This window comes from Lolium rigidum, chromosome 7 (assembly GCF_022539505.1).
Source record: "Lolium rigidum isolate FL_2022 chromosome 7, APGP_CSIRO_Lrig_0.1, whole genome shotgun sequence".
Classification (NCBI taxonomy): Eukaryota; Viridiplantae; Streptophyta; class Magnoliopsida; order Poales; family Poaceae; genus Lolium; species Lolium rigidum.
This window is the reverse complement of record NC_061514.1, coordinates 182,738,531-182,757,948: the sequence shown is the minus strand read 5'-3', so window position 1 is coordinate 182,757,948 and position 19,418 is coordinate 182,738,531. Positions and strand designations below refer to the sequence as shown.

Sequence of the window (19,418 nt, the reverse complement as noted above, 5' to 3'; positions counted from 1 at the left end):
AGCAAGAGTGCGGATCTTCTCCCTACTTGGGATATTATGCTTAGAGTCTACCGGGAAACCATTGGACCGAAGGGTGGCAACCTTGATGAGCTACATCTTTATGAAGTGGATCTTATGGCCAACTCTTTTGCTAAGAAGGGCACCAGGTGCGAAGCTTGATGTGATGGACTACATCTATCATGAGATGTGGTCATGTGTGATGGAGAAGAAGCTTCCCTCCTATGCTCCAGTACATTATGAAGCTCATTGAGGACACTTGGATGGAGACTTGTCGAGGCTAGACTCGTTCAATCCATTCCACTCTCTCTCACATCCCATGAAGTGAAGTCATTGAGGGCCAAGCGCCACAACTCTCCTCTTGAAGATGTTAACCCCATGGATGAGAAACCACCAAGGCTGGGCTTCTAAGCTTGCTCGCCGCATGAGACAGATTTTTTGCCTCACCTCTGCAGGTCAACCACCAGTCGGTATCGGCGGCATGCGGAAGCCAAGAAGTCTCGGGTTCGTCAGAAGAGCATCATGAGGGCACTTGCGGTGGACGTGTCTCCTCCCGGATCCGAGGAGAGCATCACTCCGGAGGCGGAATGGATCTCTCAGCATGGCGTGCCTCTCCCCCCAGATGGTCTTGAGATCGAGTCTCCTCCACACACTCCTCCCTACCCGGCGCTACATCGAACCTCCCTCCCGGTGAGGCTAACACCGACCCTTGGGGCGCGTAGTTTCTCTCTTTTCCTTTTTGGTGCTTTGGTGCCAAAGGGGAGAATGAGACCTTTTAGGTTTCTCTTCGGTGGGTATTTGCATGGGGAGTCACAAGCTCGTGTTGACTTTGGTTTTTATTGCTTGTGATTCTATTTATCGTGTTATGGTGTCGAACTATGTCTTAGCTATTTGGTTTGTAAACTCTATCTATGTGCTTGGAACCTTATTTGTGTATGGTAAACTCCGTATGTGAGTCTTCCTTGGTTATCTATGTGTGCATGATCTTACTATGTATATGCTTATCACTATGTTGTATTGCTAACCCTTGGAAGACGGATGCAAGATATAGGGGAGCTTCTTATGTACCATTGCTCATATCTAGGGGAGCTCCTCTATATCTCTCACATTATTGTTTACATCATCCATTCCTTGCAAATACTTGTGTTGTCATCAAACACCAAAAAGGGGAGATTGAAAGAACATTTCCCGCCCTTTTGGGTTTTGTGTGTTTGACGTCAACACGATGTATATTTTTATGTGAGTTGTTGTAGACAGGTACAAGCTATCAAAGATTATGTTGGATCGGTGTTACTGCTTTAGGCTGTTACGATGTTCTGCAGGTTTTACGTATGCGGCGGAAGTTCCGGCCCCGGCGAGCGGAAGTTCCGCCACTGGTTTCTCGCGAGACGCTCCCCGGCGCGTTTTGGCTGTTGCTATTTTCTCCACGACCGGAAGTTCCGGTGATGTTGGCCGGAAGTTCCGGCGGGCGGAACTTCCGCCCAACTTCGGGCAAGTTCCGGAATTGCGGGTTTGTGGCTCGGTATAGTCCGGTGAGGTTTTCGGGCTATTCGGAACTTGGCGGAACTTGGCGGAACTTCCGGTCACGGAAGTTCCGCCCAAGTTCCGCCCCTTCTATTGCTTTGCGGGTTTTTATCGGGAGCGGAAGTTCGGAGCAAATGGGCGGTACTTCCGGTGGAGGCGGGAACTTCCGGCCGGGATGGCCGGAACTTCCGGTGTTAGTGAATTTCGTCCCCAACGGTCGGATCTGAATGCTCCATCCATATAAATAGCTTCCTTCTCCAAAGGGACAAGTTGCTCAATCATTGCAAGAAAAATGCTGCCAAGCTTCACCACCATTAGAGCCACCTCAAGAACACAAGATTTGCAAGATCTCCTTCCTCCCCCAACCAAAGCTCTTGATCTTTGGAGATTCGAAGGAGAAGACACCGATCTACATCCTCACCGAAGCGTTCTTCATTTCCCCCTCTCTTGTTTGAGGGATCTCATGCTAGTGTTCCTATTTGGTTCCCTAGCTGATTTGTTGTTGATGTGTTGTTGTTGATTGTTGTATTGTTACAGATTTGGGAGCCTCCAATTTGGTTGTGGATGTGTGCCCCAAGAACTTTGTAAAGGCCCGGTTTCCGCCTCGAGGAAATCCCTTAGTGGAAGTGGGCTAGGCCTTCGTGGCGTTGCTCACGGGAGATCTGAGTGAAGCCTTCGTGGCTGTTGGTTTGGCTTGCGTAGCAACCACACTCCTCCAAACGTAGACGTACCTTCTTGCAAAGGAAGGGAACTACGGGAATCATCTCCGTGTCATCACGTGCTCCACTCTCGGTTACCTCTATCCCACTCTATCTACTATTGCGTAGCTATACCTTGCTTAGTTGATATCCTTGTCATATAGGTAAATTCACTTAGTTGCATATCTAGAGAATTTACCTTTCGTGTCTAGCCTAAATTGAAAAAGAACTAAAAATTGGTTAGCACCTATTCACCCCCCCCCCCTCTAGGTGCGGCATACGATCCTTTCAGCTGCTCTTTCATGATCCTTGGGCCAAAGCACTTGGGACCCGGAGGACCCTCTGCCTCTATCATTTCAGACAGGTAGACTCTATCCAAACGGTGCCTCGCATCCCGTTCTGGCAGGTGTCTTTCTCCCACGCGCTCTCCCAAAGGGTTCCGGTAAGCGGTGAGTCTTGTCGAGTCAGCTTCATCGTAACGTTCCGGTACCGCGGCCCTTGCCTGCCGGTACCTCGGTGGAGGCATCTCCTCCTCATCATACGCTGCCCTTGCAGCTTGGTAGTTTTACCCGGTTTCATATCTACCGTCATGATTGTTTCCGGCATAGCCTCCTTTGGCGTAGCCTCGATCTGCCCCTTGGCTTTTTCTACCGGCATCATGTTGCCCGGCTTGTTGTTTTCCGGCAAGAACCGGATCATACACAGTCATCTGCTGTGCGTTCATTTCTTTTTCTCTCCTTCTATCCGGATGGGGGGACGAGGCCTGCCCATGGGACTTGCTTCCGGCATTCTTTGTTGAACGCGCGGATTTTGAGGCCGCGACCTTGTTCGGCTTAGCCGGTGCTCGACGTTCGCGGCTCGATAGTTTCCAGCGGCTCTCTAACACGCTCTTGCTTGTTTTGCCAAAGCATCTCCGAGAAGCGATTCACACGGCTCTCTGCGGCCTTAGCGAGCTTTTATGGTTTTATCAGAGACTCTTGTACTTTGGTTTTTCTACAATGCTAACGGATGCGGAGGTACTTTTGTCGAGCAAGAACTTCCTTACGCAAATCCTGATCTAGATTGCGAGCTTTAAGCCGGTTCCCCGGTATCCTAGCAGCATGAGCGCTAACAGAAGCAAAGCCATGTGCAGCGTTGTACTCACGTAGGGTTAGGTTCAGCTCGCGCTGCGCCCGGACGATGTCGGCGGCCTTCGCGAGCAGCTTCTGGCGTTGTGCCTCCAGCTCCGCCTGAGCCGCTGCCGGGTCGATGTTCCGCGCGATGGGTGCCAGCACGTTCATCGCCGCTTGGAGTGGTGTTTCCGGTGGTGCGGAAGATGCTCCCGCAGCACCAGCGTCGCGCTCCAGCGGTGGCTTGGCCGCACGGGTCGAAGCCGCACGACCAGCACCTTCATCCGCAGCCTCCTTGCCTGCACCGACCACGCCGGTCATCATCACCTCGACCCTGCCGGCGGCGCGGCCAGCACAGAGCCACCTTGGCGGGTCCAGTGCCACCAGCACCGGCGAGAGGCGCTGGCGCACAGGGACGGTGCCGAAGTAGACGCGGTGGCTACCGAACTCGATGATGCGGCCGTTCTTGGGGAAGATACCGCCGTTGGCGAAGCAGCCCGTGTTGTCGTTGATGAAGTCCATGGAGTAGAGGCGCTGGACAAGCGCAGACACCGTCCTCTCGCCGGCGACCTCGAGGATGCCCGCCCGAATATGAACTCCGGCCAAGCGCCACTTCATGCCCCACGGTGGGCGCCAAGCGTCGTCGCGGTGAGCAGGACAGATGCCATAGGATGGCTTAAGTTGGGGCCGAATGGACGCTAGAGGATTCGGGGGAGGGTTTGTGATTAGATGGGATGAACTTCCGGATGCTTTCCTCAAGAACTTAGCCAAAGCTAGAGGTAGAAGAAGAAAGACATAAAGAAGAACTCGCTCTAGATCATCTTCTTTATTGATCTCCACAGGTTACAAGTTTGTGCTTACAGGATCTCTCTCTCTGCTCATCGCTCCCGAGTACGGGTGTGCCCCCTCTCCTTATATAGGGGAAAGGGTGGCTTACAGGGGAAGAAACCCTAATGGCATCTTTGACTAGACAAACTACTTTACAAAGTTACTTTAATCATAGATGACACCGGGGTCTTCTTTAATCAGGGAGGCTGACGTCCTCCGGCTTCTTTGATCGTCATCCTCTTCTTTATCGTCAGGCCTTCGATTAAAGCCACTTTGCTTAGCTCATCCTTGTCCTCTAGCTCTGAAGAGAATCTTTGACCGATCCTGCCGACATGCTCTTCTTTCCGGTAGCCCGGTGTCTTCTTTACCGGTTCCGGTATACCCCTCTTGGGGATACCGGCTTAGCTTTACTTAGCCAAACTCTTATCTTTGTGCTCCGGTATGAACATTAAACCGGTATCTTGATGGCTCAAACCATCCGGTTTGGCATGCCTTTGGCATACCGGGGGTCATCCCCCCAACAAGCACAAATATATGCTTTTTAAATCATAGATGACATAATTTTTTTTATGGTATAGTGTATACTACCTCCATTTTAGAATAAGTGTCGCAACTTTGCTTGTAACTAGACGCATTTTTGTGTGTAAATATATCCGTGTTTAGAAACAAATGGGACAATTGTTTTTGTAACAGAGTACTTTCAAGATTTTAAAGATTATTTTATGTTGTGAAAAAAATGTATAACATCCTTTTAGGGATTTCAGAACTTTCTTATGAGTGTTTTTTACTTTTTTGGTGCTTGTTATTCCAACTAAAAAATAAATTATTAAAATACTACTTCCTTAAACAACGGCTTCTTCCTTGGGCTATGAGCTGAGCAACGGCCATTTCTTCCTCAGGCCAACATAAAAAGGTGGGCAACGCACAGATCGCACGAGAGATTCTGAATTCAAATAGCCCTAGTGGCCGAACATACCCACACAAATAAGAGAGAGTGATTGTTTCGAAGCAAAACTGCCGTTTTTAGTCTCTGCTCGTCCCCCGTGTTCTGCTCCGCCGGCGCAGCCGCAGCTCTTCCTCTCACCTCGCCGGTCGCCGCGCGGCGCACCAAAAAGAAGCTGAAGTCTGAGATCCGGAGACTACGCGCCGCGATGCAGAAGCCGGCCCTCCTCAACACCGGTTCGTCCCCTTCCCTACCTCCTCCTCTCCGCGCACTTTACTAATTTGTCCCCCATTCGATTCGGTTCCAAGATTCTGTGGATTCCTCTTCGCCATTCCACTGGCGGGTGCTGCCGGCCATGGACTCACCTCACGGCTGCTGATTGTGTGTGTTGCAGGGGGGAGCGGTCACGCGACGAGGGCGGACACGCTGACGCAGCGGGAGCCGGACACGTTAGGAGCACCATGCTTCGACGACGACGACGAGGGCACACATTATTGGTGGTGGACGGTTCAGATGAGGCAGCGCCTGTTTAACTTCAACCCTCTTGTGTGGAGAATGTTGGACGAAGCAAACCCAACGGATCTCGAGCAGAGGAACAGCCACTACAACGCCCAAGTTATGAACGCCTTATACTGTGGCTTGAGTGATGATCAGCTCTACCGGGTCTGGCACCTTGAGAGCGCCAAGGAGATTTGGGACGCTCTCCGGATTATGCATACACAAGACACCTCGATTGTTCGCGAGTTAAAGGCCGAATTGTTAAGGGAAGAGATGAGGTCGTTCGCCTTGCACAAGGGCGAGTCCCCCAATGACATGTACTTGAGGCTCCATGCTTTGGTCCGTAAGATGGAGCACCTTGGATGCAAAGAGGTGACCGATTCTTATGTTGTGAGGAAGATGCTTCGCGCCATGGCACCACGGAACCCATCCCTGGTGAGTAATATTTGCGAGGATCCTAAATTTGAAGAACTGACACCCCAGGATGTGCGCGATACTTTCGTCATCTATGACATACAGCGCGAGTACGCGAAGGTGGACACCGGCAGAGAAACCTCCTACACAGCTCCGCCACCCCGCTCTTCCTATGGAGAGCTAGATTACCCTGGAGGTAGCTCGGGAGAAACACCTCGCTACGCTGGCGCACAGTATCTGTCATGGCAGCGTAGGATGAAATTCCACTTGCTCAGCATTGACCCTCTTGTGTGGGCAAGTGTGGAAACTGGTTTCTCTTATGTAGATGAAGCAAATCTAACGGCTCTCGAACAGAGGTATAAGCAGTGCAATGACCAAGATTGGTGCGCCTTATACCGTTCCTTGGATAATGGCCAAGCCAGCCACGTTTACATGAAAAGGAGTGCTAAGGAGATTTGGGATGATCTTCGGGGTATGGCTGAAGCAGTTCGTCAGCCAAAGCTCGATGGTTTGAGAGCAGAGATGGACTGGTTTACCTTGGGAGAACATGAGACCCCCGAGGACATGTATAGAAGGCTCAACAAATTGGTCAATGACATGAAGGGCCTTGGATGCAAAGAGATGACCGATTCATATGTTGTGAGGAAAATGCTTCGCGTCATGGCACCAAGCAACTCAACCTTGGTGACCCTCCTCCGTGGGAAGCCTAACTTTGAACAACTCACCCCTCGGGATGTGCTTGCAACATTCCTCCTGTACGACATGGTGCAAAAGGAATCCCAAATCGTGAGTCATTATGCTTCACCAAGCGCAAACAAAAAGATCAAAATCTCCTTGAAGGCCCAACGACTCCTAGCGGAGGAATCAAGCGATGCAGAACGTGACCAAGATCAAGACCGGGAGCATATTCAAGAAATGACTCTCTTGGTGAAGAACTTTGGAAGGATGCTTGGAAAACGCTAGCATGTCCCCTGTAAAACGCACATGTCTTCCTCACAGGAAGCTGACGTTTCTCAATCTTCATTCGTATATGCAAATCTACGTTTCTTTTCTGCCTCATTTTATTTACCATTTGTGATTTGAACTAAGACTAAGTTCATAGAGAAAATCTTGCAATTTTTGGATGGACCGAACCTTCGAATTGCTTCTTGATTCGTGCTAGTCATGAGTTGCAACTAAAGATTTGATGACATCATCTGACTAAGAACAAAGTTAGTTCTTAGTCGACTCAGAACTAGTCACACCCTTTTATCCAATCTCTTCCATAAGATTCGAAACCGATCTGAATTGAAAAACAAAATATCTACTACAAGTGGCAACAGTTGGGCGACAAGGCCACGGTGTTCATCTATGCTGAAACTACACCTAATGTGCATATGATTATACTTCTACTTCAGATGCTGCACTAATCTTACACTTCTGCTTCGATCGTTGTGTTCTTTTGCGGTGACCTCGGCCTTGCTTGTGTTGTTCCCACTCATGTGCCCCTCGAAGGACTCGGTTGTTGCAGGCCTGTAACACAAATTCAGAAAAGGCAGAAATTTGTCAGAATGATGCTTTCCACCAACACATCTAGAGAAGTGACAAGAAAAACAATCGTTGCAAGAACACGGGGAAAAAAACAATCACCTCACAAACATATTGAGTCCACAACTCTCTTGAAGCCACCCTAGTTCCTCCAATATCATCTGAAGAATTTTTACATGCCAAAGCCGTATCCTTAGACAAGAACCTTCTGACAATATCTGCGGATGGTTGTACAACCTTGATGTCCCATGAGTGGCCAGTGGTACCTAGTAAAATATGCACCTGAAATTAGGTAAGTGGTAACTAGTAAAATATGCACTGGAAATTAGGTAAACGGACTCAACAAATGTCTACAGCAGGCCAATTCACCATTTATGGGCTAATAGGTTCATATCTTACATTGGAATGCTTCTGTTGCATCAATGCGATGCAAATTCCACCCGAAGTCCTTATTCAGCCTGTGTAGCCTCCTTCTCTACGACAAAGATTTACAGTCTAGTACCGATAATTCTCAGATTATCTTCTAACAAAATGAAAGAATACAGATACACAGGAATTATAGTGCTTACTTGACGTCGGACAAGTCGTCGTGTGTTGGCTTTTAACTGGGAGACTGCTTCATTCAACAAGCTCTTCATCTTATCATCATGGAGATCAACCATATTTGTAGAAGAACCAGTTTTTATCTCATCAGGTTCTTTCTTTGCTCCACACAATCTGAAGAACTCATCAAATTCACGAACCCCAATGGCCTGGCGCAGACCCTGGGTATAAGCGGCGTTGGGATTATATATATTGCACACTTCATCAAGCAGGCCATCATTGATCATGCAATCGACCCTTCCATCGACATAATTATCCAGAACTTGAAGATCAGCATCTACCCACAGGAAACAACAGTCAAATCTGGAGTTATTAGGCCGGCCCCATTTGTCCTGGCAACAGATGATCTCATTTAGGACATTATATTGAAACATGACGTCTTTCTCGCATAGAAAAAAAATGTGTTGTTCACATTCATCATTCATGGCATAATCAGTGAGCAATTAATTAAAAGAAAATACAAAAGTTGCTCACCTCTGCAGCTTCTCCTTGGAAAAGATGACTTGGTAGTGCACCTGTGGTTGCATATAACTCAAGGTAACGTTTTATCTGTTCAATACAACAAACAGCACAAATAAAATAAGACAAACAAGGCAATATCATGAGAACAACTGGAGCACGCTACAAATGAAGAATCACTGAGTAAGTGACTGAGTCATGGTAGGAATGTGCAATGCCCTTACTTTTCGATGGTTGTTTGGGTGGATCCTTTGCGCTGCAATAGGATCAATCTCCTTCAACTGTTCATACCCACTTCTAGCATCATCAATGGCAAGGCCTGAATAGCATATTTGAGAAATAATATAATGGCAGAAGAAATAACAATAAAACAACTGGCACGCTAAAAAATAAGAAACAAGTGTTATGGTTTCAATACTCACCTATATCATCAAGGCGGTCACTCAAAGTGCAACCCTGCATATCTTCTGCCATATCCTCAAACAGGAATGGGCTAACAAGAGCCTAAGGCATTGTAGGAGTCCCCATAAAAAACAGACACATATGTAAGTATAACGTAAGATAAGGAAATCGACCATCGTTGAACTATGATAAAACTCAAGAAATGGAAATCGACATATATGGACCTGTATGTAGAAGTTCGTGCCACCAACAACAACAGGTAAGCCACCACGATCCAATATATCTTCTATAATCTGCGGCCATTGAGAGTGCACGTGGTTCAGTGTCTCTACTGAACACTGAAGCGAACTTGCATCAGTAGCTTCATACATATGCTTACCGGCACAGCATGATGGCGGAAATCGCGGCAGGTGAACTCCACGGAAGGATCGATGATGCTGAGGAGATGGTGAGGAACGCCTGCAGACGCCCCAAATGCAGTGTTGCTCAGCTCAAACTGAACCGAACTGGATTTGTTAAAAAAAGGGTGGATTTGGGGGAAGGAGAGACCTTTTTGCTCATGGAGGGGGACCTTGTTGGTGAGGACGTCGAGGCCGCGGTAGACCTGCATGGAGTCGGCGCTGACGACCTCGACGCCGGCGAAGTGGGCCGCGAGGTCGACGGCCAGCCGGGACTTGCCGGCGCCCGTCGCGCCCATGACCACGACCACCGCCTTCTTTGGCTCCCTTTCGGGCGGCGGCGAGGAGTCGCCGGCGTCGGGCATAGGGCTTGGAGACGGCGGCGGGGAGGCGGGTGCGGCGAGGTGGGCCATCTCGACGCAGATTTGAGAGGGTTTAGTTTTTTTTTCCTTCCTGCAGAGATGACGGGGGCGGGGAAGATTGGTCAATCTACTTACTAGAAAAACCAAACAACGCAACGAGTTTTTGAGACAAACGGACCTACACCGAAACCCTCGCCGCCGCCTGCCTCACCGTCCTCCACCTTCCGCCTCGAATCCCGCCCTTCCCCACCGGCGAGCCTCTCCCAGCCAGCGTCTGAGACAAGGTAGGTAGCCGCCTCCCCAATCTTGATTCCCTAGAATTACTTTTCTCTTCAAAATGCCTAGTGCCTGATCTTCTCTTAGGGAGTACATAAGTGTTCTTAACTACTCCCTCCGTTCTTATTTAATTGACTTTGATTAGAACCACAGCTAGTTCATTTGCTTTACATCCATGCGTCGATTAAATCCGCACAGAGGTAGTACGTGTCAAATTAAAGAAGGGACGCGTGAAATTTTGATGTCACCACCTGGAACAATAAAAAAAATCATGTGATCTAACAGAGTAGCCGTTTTTTTCACCACCCTGGGCTAAGCCAGGCGCTAGTCAGTGCCTGGGGTCATTGATCTAACAACCATAGTTGTATCACACGGAATGGCCATCAGGGGCAGGTCATCAATGGGGTTGCAGGTTTCTAATCTAATTTTGTATATCTCAGAAAGCATATGAAATAAGGTCAATACAATCACATGAACAATACCGAAAGTTGACCGAGAAATGATAATAGCCAAATATAAAATGATACTACTAAAAAGATACGTGTATAATCTACTGTCGTAGGAAAACATGAACAGTGCTGTTGTAGGAAAACAGAGTAATGTGCTAAGAATAAGCACTAGCTGTACTGTATACTAGTATAATCCTGTATAACTCCACAATATATGAAAAAGGCAGGAGCGTAGAAAACGTTCTTCAACTATTGGTGTAATATATATTTCATCCGGATAGATTTCATCACTCACAGCAGTTTTGTGCTGATGTGGAGCCTTTGACCAAAACTCTGGTGGTTTGTGCTGACATGGCGCCAATGTGGATCATAATCCGTGGAAGAACATAATAGAATAAATTATTTTCCCCCGAAGATGTCCACTTGTAAGATCACTTGTCTCTCTTTGCTCCTAATGTAATCCCTATTACTTCACCCAATCTCACCAGCAGTCTGCCTCTGCATCACCGGGCAGCTGTCTGCACCGCCCATGTTGCGGATCGGGAACCAGGTTTTATAACTATCAACCTACGTGGCACTGCCTTAGGCCACGCCACTTAGAACTTAGAAGGTACTAGTTTCTCGTAGTCGTCTCTCCACCTCTGCTGTAATGGACTAGCGTGGAGTGAAGATCCATCCGCACTTCTATTGGTTTCTTCTATGGGCGATGCACAACTTCATTGGGTTCTTAGAATTTTGTTCTTGTGTTTCCCAACCCAGTCGATTTGTTGTGGATTGAGGTATTTTCTTATATGATAATAACATCTGGAGATTTTCATTTTCAGGTTACCTTAATAATGGAGTCAGATCTGCTCATTAGGCAGGAGAAAGTGGAGGACAAAGGAGACTATGATGTTAGCGAGAGGATGATGGACATTCTTTTCTGGGATGTCATCGACCCAAATGAAGCTGTCTTGGAACCCAATGAAGTTCTGCTGAAGCGGCCTGCAGTGGAAGGTTCGTGGTTTTGTGAATATGCTGATGATTGCTTACTTTCCTTCCAAAATACATGTAGCTCCATAGGTTCTTTTTTCCCCTGCACTGCCAACCAGCAAAATTGCTTCTTCTTTGTTGTGGGTCTAGAAAGCGGAAAACAAAACAGCAGCCAGTTGGTCACAAACGTCACAGCAAATGTACAAGGACTAACAAGGCATCAACATCTAAGGAATTGGAACAAGAATGTATGTAAATGCTAATTTGATACTGACACATGATAATTAATCTGATGGCGATACATGATAATATTTGTTGAGGTCCTTAATGCACCAGTCTGAGCCTTAATATCGCTTGAGCTTCAGCTTATGGGCAAACACTCCAAAGCTGGGGCCAATTATGATTTTTATACTTTGATGATAATAAGCCTAAATATGGAAGCCCCTAGCTAATCTGAAGAGAGCAAAAGAAGCCTTTTTAGGCCAGTAAGTTAAGCCTCAATGAGTTTTAGAAGCATCAGATGGGCCAAGGAACCAAATACTGTTATAATATGATTTCACATACATGTTACAGAGTTTGCCCAAATGCATGCTCTTAGAATTGTATGCATTTCAAATTGTTTAGCTGTGTGTATACATTAACGAGTGACTTGAGTATGTCCATGGTACCTTGTTGGAGTCAAAGTAAGTTTCGTTGATGTTTTGAGCAAATGTGCATTGTTCCTGTTACAATGACACACAATAGCATTTAGTAGCACGATGTATCATCCTTTTTCCTTTTTTTTTTTAATTTATATACTACAGTATATAAAACTTTGTCCACACACATTCCTTACTGACAAAGCTTTGTGGCGGAAGGATGTGATACTGTGGTCGGCCCCATAAGAAGCTCATGTAATAGTCTGTAAGGCTGTATGCAACCCACTTGGTTTATTATTTCAGTGTTAACCTTTCTCAACTGAAGAAGATGTTCAGTTTAGTAGATGCAACTGCAGTATACTGGTTCACAGAAATGAAATGTTTGGAAAGTGACATGCCGTTCTGTTGGTGCTTATTTCAGGTAAGTTGCATGACCCAAAAATCGTTGGCCTGTCAAACGACCTAAAGAATCAAGATCAGCATGCCGTATAAGCACTGACTTTCTTGTATTTATGAAAACATATTAATCCTAGATTAGTTTATGTGGTTATGTTCGTAGGTTCGCAAGAAATATAATGATATGATATAGTACTCCCTCCAGTTCAAAATAATTTCCCAAAAATGGATGTATCTAGACATGTTTTAGTGTGTAGATACATCCATATTTGGGCAATTATTTTGAACCGGAGGGAGTACTAAACTAACTGTAGCTGTGTAAACGAAATTTACTAAGTGCAATAGTCGATTTAGTGTGAAATAACAGTTAAAAATCTGAAATTCATCTTGAATATATGATTTTATCAGATAAATTATTCTGAGAGATGAGTTATGTCTCCGATTTCCCAGTTATTTACTATGAAGACACTTTCAGAATTTTGGAATTTCCATCATGGTTCAGTTTCAAATCCTTCAAAAAGATTAGTATGTTGTTTAGTGCCTTTATTTTCTTTTGCATTTCAAGTTATGTAATTGTGTCTTATCGATTGGAAACTATGATTTTTTTTTCTTTTTATAAGGAGGTTGAAACGCCTACGTGGATCCACCCAAAGTAACCTTCGCTGCACCTACGAGCTTGATGATGGGTGGCCATGATGAGGGCCGTTTTCCCAGACCTCACACCTACGCACACCATCTAAATCTGGAGGCCACACCAAGCCACCCAACCGCGAGCCTGGAGCACAAACCGATCGAGCAGACCCTCAATTCGCACAATATGCGCATGCTCCAAAAGCCCGCCGCCACGGTCTTTCACCGAGCCATCTTCAAAAGAGATCAACTCATTGACCTTGTTAGGCCTGCCGTCGTTGATGCCAGATAGCGCCACTACCCTGCGCGTGTCCATCATCACACATTCATCGCTGAGACCCTGCTGCGCCATGGCGCCGAGACCTGCCACCATCGATGCGTTAGATGTAACGCCGCTCCACCTCTTGACCACTCCATCAATGCCCTCGGGAGGTAGAATGACACCGATAGCGCCACCATCTTCCAATCTAGGAGACTCAGATCTAGGGTTTCCTCTGGAGCATCCCAGGAGCAGAGACGATGAGTGCAACAACAATGCCTTCAACATTGTAAGGGCGCATATACGTAGCCATCCCCCACCATGACTGAAGTCGAAGCCTGGTTTTCACTGGTAGTTGCTCCTCCCCAAACCCACAACAGTTTGGATCGCCAGCTTGCCACCACCAGGACACGGCGTGGGATCCCTAGATCCGCCACAACCGGGCCCCAACCGGTCGACCTCCGGAGAGGGGGACGCCACCTCCATGTTCGGGGCCGCTGTGTCCTCGCACTGCGGTCCATCAATATGCCTAGGCATGCCACCGTGTACTGCCGCCGGAGTCGGCCTGACAAGAGCCTACAGGAGCGGCTGCTCGAAGCGGTCATGGACCCGCAGTCGCTGCATGATGCACTACACAAGGTATCTGCCGTCCCGCAGAACTGCCGCTAGAGGTAGGCGCCGCCGCCCTGCGGCGGCGAGAGGAGGGGTTGGCTGTAGGAGGGAGCCTCGAGGGGACGGCGGGGAGCACTCTGGTGTGGCCTGGCGTGGCCACACGGGAGCTAGATGTGAGGGAATAGTGAGTGAATTGATTACTGCAGGGAAAACCCTAGATCTGGGTCTCTCTCATTCACTGGCGGAGCTATGTTAGGGCCGACCTGGGCCACGGCCCGCCCATGATTTTCCTAAAACATCTACCGCTCTGTATCGATGGCCCAATCCACTAGCGCAATCAAAGGAGCGAACCAGCAAGCACCAAGGAGACCGGCATATCCTCGCAGTGGTTCGGAGCAAGCCACCAACGAGCGTACTGAGCAGTGACAAGAAAGCCCAAGAAGACACAGTGCACTCTTTTAACTGCATCGTCGATTTCTTTTTCTAAGAAAAAATGTCGCTGGTAACTAGCTAGCTTTGCTAGTCAGTTTTGAAGTGTCTTGTAATTTTCCTAGTCTAGCACGTGTAATCTCTTTCTTTCCTCAATTCTTAGTTACCAGTTCAATAACATGATTTCTTCACTAAATTATGTCTATATTCTTAGTTATAGTCAACAAAAAAATCTGTGTAGCTCAAAAAGTGTTGTTTTTAGTCTGGCCCGCCCAGCTATTTCGTTGTAGCTCCGCCACTGCACTCATTGCTAGTCTTTTTGAAGTTAAGCAAAGGTTAAATCAACCAAACCCCTTATGGCTGTTCCTATCCACCAATTGATATCTTCTCTATTGCTCTGCCCAGTCACGTCCTTACTTGATCACATGACACAATAATTAGCCCTTGTGACCTTAAAGCAGATGAAGCTAAACACATCCAATTTAGTTATCCCTAATGCTTGCAATCCGATGAGCATGAAGCTTTTGTGTTCGAGATAAACAATTCTTAAGCAACACGGAACTCGAAAGCCTAAAAAAGGCCCAAAATGTAGATTAGTAGAGTAGCAATTTGATCGATGACGACATTACCAGAAAAATATGTTGACCGCTACCAAATCTACTTGATTCACCTGACCAAACCAAATCTACCATAATAGTATATTCCCGATAGAGCCAAACCAAATGACTTATGGGTTGCTACAAGGTTGAGATCAAAATATTTGGTATGGCCTTCATTAGCTGAAAGACCAAGGACTAAAAATTTGAATATATAGGAAGAAAGATCTAGAAGCATGATTTCCGGTAGCCTATAATAGCCCTGCCAAGTATTGATATGTTTTTATTTTCCTTTAGTTGTTCATTAGTGTGTGTATTTTATGTAACCAATGCCTCAAAATTGACATCTTTTTTGTTGAGTTATTCCGAAAACTTCGTTGATTCAACTTTCTGTATTCACCATATCTCTTTCAGCCCTTAATGCTTTTATTGCACCACTCTTTTTTATTAGAGGCTGATTTTTTTTTTCGAGAATACACCCTGGGAGGTGTATTAATCATATAGAAGAAAGGAGCCAAGGGGCCTTTACAACGCCGTTGACACAGCAAGTTCCGCTGTCAACAAGGGGTGACAGCCCCCCGCCAAAAGCCTACTCTCCTACATGCCACCACAACGGCACCAGCTCCGGAAAGCCAAACTCACTAGAACGGAAAAGCCTAGCTAATTTACACCGTTGGAATTCCTACTTGATCCGGGTCTTCACCTCGCCAGCTGTCGGGCTGGCCCCATTGAAGAGCACATCATTCCTGTGGCGACACAAGAACATGAGGATGATGGCGGTCCAAAGATCTTGCTGAAGCGCCTAGGGCAGGATCTGGACGTCCACCACTCCACCAAATATGTATCCTCTGCCGGTGCCCAATCCGCCTTCCCTGACTTCCCAGAGCCCACGGCCAGACATTTCAAGCCAGCAAACATCCAAGGAGAAAGTGCTGGATAGTCTCTGGCTCCTCATCGCAAAGAGGGCAGGCTGCAGCTTGCAGGAGGCCATGCAACCCCGGAAAGCCAAACTCACTAGAACGGAAAAGCCTAGCTAATTTACACCGTTGGAATTCCTACTTGATCCGGGTCTTCACCTCGCCAGCTGTCGGGCTGGCCCCATTGAAGAGCACATCATTCCTGTGGCGACACAAGAACATGAGGATGATGGCGGTCCAAAGATCTTGCTGAAGCGCCTAGGGCAGGATCTGGACGTCCACCACTCCACCAAATATGTATCCTCTGCCGGTGCCCAATCCGCCTTCCCTGACTTCCCAGAGCCCACGGCCAGACATTTCAAGCCAGCAAACATCCAAGGAGAAAGTGCTGGATAGTCTCTGGCTCCTCATCGCAAAGAGGGCAGGCTGCAGCTTGCAGGAGGCCATGCAGCGCCGATTCTTTGGCACTAGCCACGCGAAAAATTTGCAGCTGTACGGCGCTCTGGAGCGTCAAATCTGCGTAACTGTAGGCTCCTCCACTTTCCCAGCGAAGAAGGTGGAATACGCCGACTTAGCTGAGAACACCAGAGGCTGATTGTACCTTTCTTTCTGAACATAGAAGAAAGGAAAGAGTATACTTTTGGTCCCTCAACCATCGTTAATTTATTTTTTGTCTCTGTGGCTATTGCTGGTGTATTTCTAGTCTCTCGGCTATTTTTTGCCCCTGAGCAATTGCTAATTATTTTTTACATTTACAATTTATGGAATCCTGATTGTCTAACAAAATTTAGTTATTATATTTGTTCACTTTGACTACAGCACCAAAGTTGAAAATTGGCATGATTTCATTTAAGCTTATGGACTATTGGAGGGCTCCAGATTCAGACATCTGCTACGTATGTGGACAGGACGATCATCCTGAGCAGTTTTGCCCTTACAACTACATTTATGGGTTGTATGATCTAGATACTTGCAAAGGAGACTGTCTCCCTGGACAACACATGATGACTTCCATGGATTGTGGAATTTTTTTGCGGCGTGTCATACGTGTGAATAACATGCCACCGAGCTTCTGTACATTGAACCTTTTGGAGCTCTTCAAACCGTACGGACCGCTACTGATGTGCGACGTCCCAATGGTGAATCCTGGAGTGTGCAGGGTATATGGCGTTGTGATCTTCAAGGAACGTGGGGATGGAGAGAAGGCAATTGACAAGCTCAACGGCTATCTTGTAGGCAACAATAAACTGCGAGTTGACTGGGCTTATCCTCTTGTGCCTAGTGGAAGCAAGATTTTTCCATTCATTAGTATGAACCCCGCCTGTAGACTGAGGGAGAAACACCAGATTGTGCCTACCACCGAGACGATGACAAAGAGGATTTTCAAAAAGCAGCCTCTGCTCCGAGGTGTGTTGAATGAGCCGCTCAGTTGAACTTTCATTCAATCGGTTCCTGACCTTGCACTGTATTTTTCAGGGGACGGAAAACAGCGAGCTGCTAGTTTTCTCTTTCCCAAGACTCGGAGATTCTCCGTCTACTGTAAGACTCGGCGAAGAAATAGTATGGAAGAGCAGAAGGGTCTTTTTTATTAGCACAGTGGCGAACAATGAACCAGGGGAGGGACGTATGTCACCGACGTTCTTCATCTTTGGGTGTCAAATTCTTGTTTTCTTGAACTGATTTCTGCAATAACATATATATTACGCTAACTTGCATTGACAATCGTAGTCAAATGTTAACTTTTTACTGTAAGAGTTGAAGTTGGTAATGCTTTTCATTGTAAAATAAGATCAATGTTGATAGAACTGCAATTTGAACTTTTTAGGAAGTACTGCTGTTTAGGTATAATAAAAATGAAACTGCAGGTGAATATATGATATATTTTATTCCTTAGGTAGATTGCACAGTTGGTCATGTATCGAAGTAGCGCATTCCTAGTTGCTTTGAACTCAACTGCTGTGCAAGTGTTTAGTTGATTTGCTAGTTGTTCATGGGCTTATCCAATGGCAGCTTCTGATTTGGTGAATCGATGGATGAAACATGAAAGGCCCAAAGCGGCTGCTCATCATCAGCCTTTGAGCCTTCTGCGTGGCCACAATTTCACCTACCAGTATTTCTGCACAACTCTATCTAAATTCTCAGTCAAGAATTGCAAAGCGAGATAGAAATTTGGGATCAGTGGAAGCTAACCTGGTTCATGTAGTGTCTCAGCTAGTTCTCTACACATCCTGTGAACATGTTTTTCCTTGCACTGTGAACATTTAAATCTCGAGCGTACTTTAATTCATTTAGTTTCTTTTTTAGCTAAGCGTTTGAATATTTATTACACATGTATCCTTTTTTTCTTCATAGAAAAATTAATTCAAGAATATGTTCTATTATAAACATGTTACTTTACACCAGGGATCCTCATGTAACATAGTATGGTATCTTATGGTTGAGTGGAAGTTGCTGTCACACTAATGTGTATAAAATGGATAACCTTCGGGGAAGTAGTTCATGACTGATTTTCCCGTACTTATTTTGTGTGACAAGTTCAAATGATTTTCAACCATGACCAGCTAACTAATATATATATCTGCTGCCTGTTTTTCCTTTCAGGAAATGAAACAAATCTGGAAACTGGTGCCATCAGAGATTTTTGGAGGGATCCAGATGCTATATTTTGCTGCATCTGCGGAGATGAGGAGCAAGAGCATGTGGAGCTGACGTGCCCTTATAACTATCTACATCCTGCTTCATACGCCCCTTGCAAAGCCCGGCTTCTTTTGTGGCAAAATGAAACAACAGATATCCGCTGCTTTGGCAGACCTGAAGAAGCCCCCATACTCGATGAAGTAACCTTAAGGCGTCTTGGGTTCCTGCGATGTTTTGTGTGTGTGAATAACTTGCCGAAGCAATGCTGCCCAGAGCAACTCGCTGGTCTTTTTCTCCAATTTGGACCGCTGCGGAGTTGGCATGTAGCCTTCGATGGCGCTGGGACGTGTAGCGGGTTTGGTTATATGATCTTTCAGCACCGTACCCATGCAGAGGAAGCCATTGAGATGCTCAATTGCTATGCCTTTGGTGACTGTAAACTGCGAGTAGATTGGGCTTATCCTTGTGCATAGTGGAATCATAAGTTTCAGGCGGGACTTGAATCAGAAACAGGATGAATTTCCCTATTTTTCTTTTTTGAAGTGAAGTAGTGGGATGACTATAAACAGAATATGTGATGGTGTTGCACAGTAAAAAGTAAGCTGTTTGAGTTAGCTTGTTCGTTTTGTTTTCTTTCAGAGTGTACTCCTGTTGTGATCCTTGCCTAATGAATTCAGTAAGTCCCTGACTGCGAAATGAACTCTGTAGCTATGATTCAGAATATAACGTGACTCCAAAAATTGAGTAAATAGACATTTGAGTAATCGATCGAAAACTCAGGTCTAGAGTTAAATTTGAAACAATTAGAGCACAGATATACCGAAATGAAATGCTTGCACTATGTT

General features: G+C 46.4%; 2 protein-coding genes and 1 long non-coding RNA gene across 3 annotated transcripts; 2 read left to right on the top strand and 1 right to left on the bottom strand.

Moving 5' to 3' along the window:
- Positions 1–7,244: 7,244 nt before the first annotated feature.
- LOC124678418 (tRNA dimethylallyltransferase 2-like) lies at positions 7,245–9,982 on the bottom strand. The gene is made up of 11 exons (XM_047214314.1): positions 9,941–9,982; positions 9,552–9,853; positions 9,382–9,461; positions 9,227–9,295; positions 9,023–9,104; positions 8,825–8,919; positions 8,616–8,690; positions 8,108–8,473; positions 7,938–8,013; positions 7,641–7,804; positions 7,245–7,523 (listed from the first exon to the last, which is right to left on the bottom strand). The coding sequence occupies exons 2-11, from the start codon at positions 9,811–9,813 to the stop codon at positions 7,392–7,394; spliced, it is 1,401 nt and encodes a 466-aa protein (XP_047070270.1). The 5' UTR covers positions 9,814–9,853; positions 9,941–9,982; the 3' UTR covers positions 7,245–7,391.
- On the top strand, positions 9,946–17,528 carry LOC124672352. The gene is made up of 4 exons (XM_047208593.1): positions 9,946–10,046; positions 11,312–11,483; positions 16,756–17,343; positions 17,413–17,528. Exons 2-4 carry the CDS (start codon positions 11,324–11,326, stop codon positions 17,526–17,528), a joined length of 864 nt encoding a protein of 287 aa, XP_047064549.1. The 5' UTR covers positions 9,946–10,046; positions 11,312–11,323.
- On the top strand, positions 17,519–19,187 carry LOC124678419. The gene is made up of 2 exons (XR_006994461.1): positions 17,519–17,560; positions 18,538–19,187. It is a non-coding gene; the product is annotated as an uncharacterized LOC124678419 (long non-coding RNA).
- The last annotated feature ends 231 nt before the right edge of the window (positions 19,188–19,418 follow it).

Excerpts from the sequence above, each read along its gene's own strand:
- LOC124672352 (XM_047208593.1), top strand. The coding sequence starts at position 11,324 with ATGGAGTCAGATCTGCTCATTAGGCAGGAGAAAGTGGAGGACAAAGGA. Across the intron at positions 11,484-16,755 it reads GAAGCGGCCTGCAGTGGAAG|CACCAAAGTTGAAAATTGGC; the intron begins GTTCGTGGTTTT and ends CTTTGACTACAG. Across the intron at positions 17,344-17,412 it reads AAAGCAGCCTCTGCTCCGAG|GGGACGGAAAACAGCGAGCT; the intron begins GTGTGTTGAATG and ends TGTATTTTTCAG.
- LOC124678418 (XM_047214314.1), bottom strand. The coding sequence starts at position 9,813 with ATGGCCCACCTCGCCGCACCCGCCTCCCCGCCGCCGTCTCCAAGCCCT. Across the intron at positions 9,462-9,551 it reads CCCCCTCCATGAGCAAAAAG|GCGTTCCTCACCATCTCCTC; the intron begins GTCTCTCCTTCC and ends GGGCGTCTGCAG. Across the intron at positions 7,524-7,640 it reads GGACTCAATATGTTTGTGAG|GCCTGCAACAACCGAGTCCT; the intron begins GTGATTGTTTTT and ends TTTGTGTTACAG.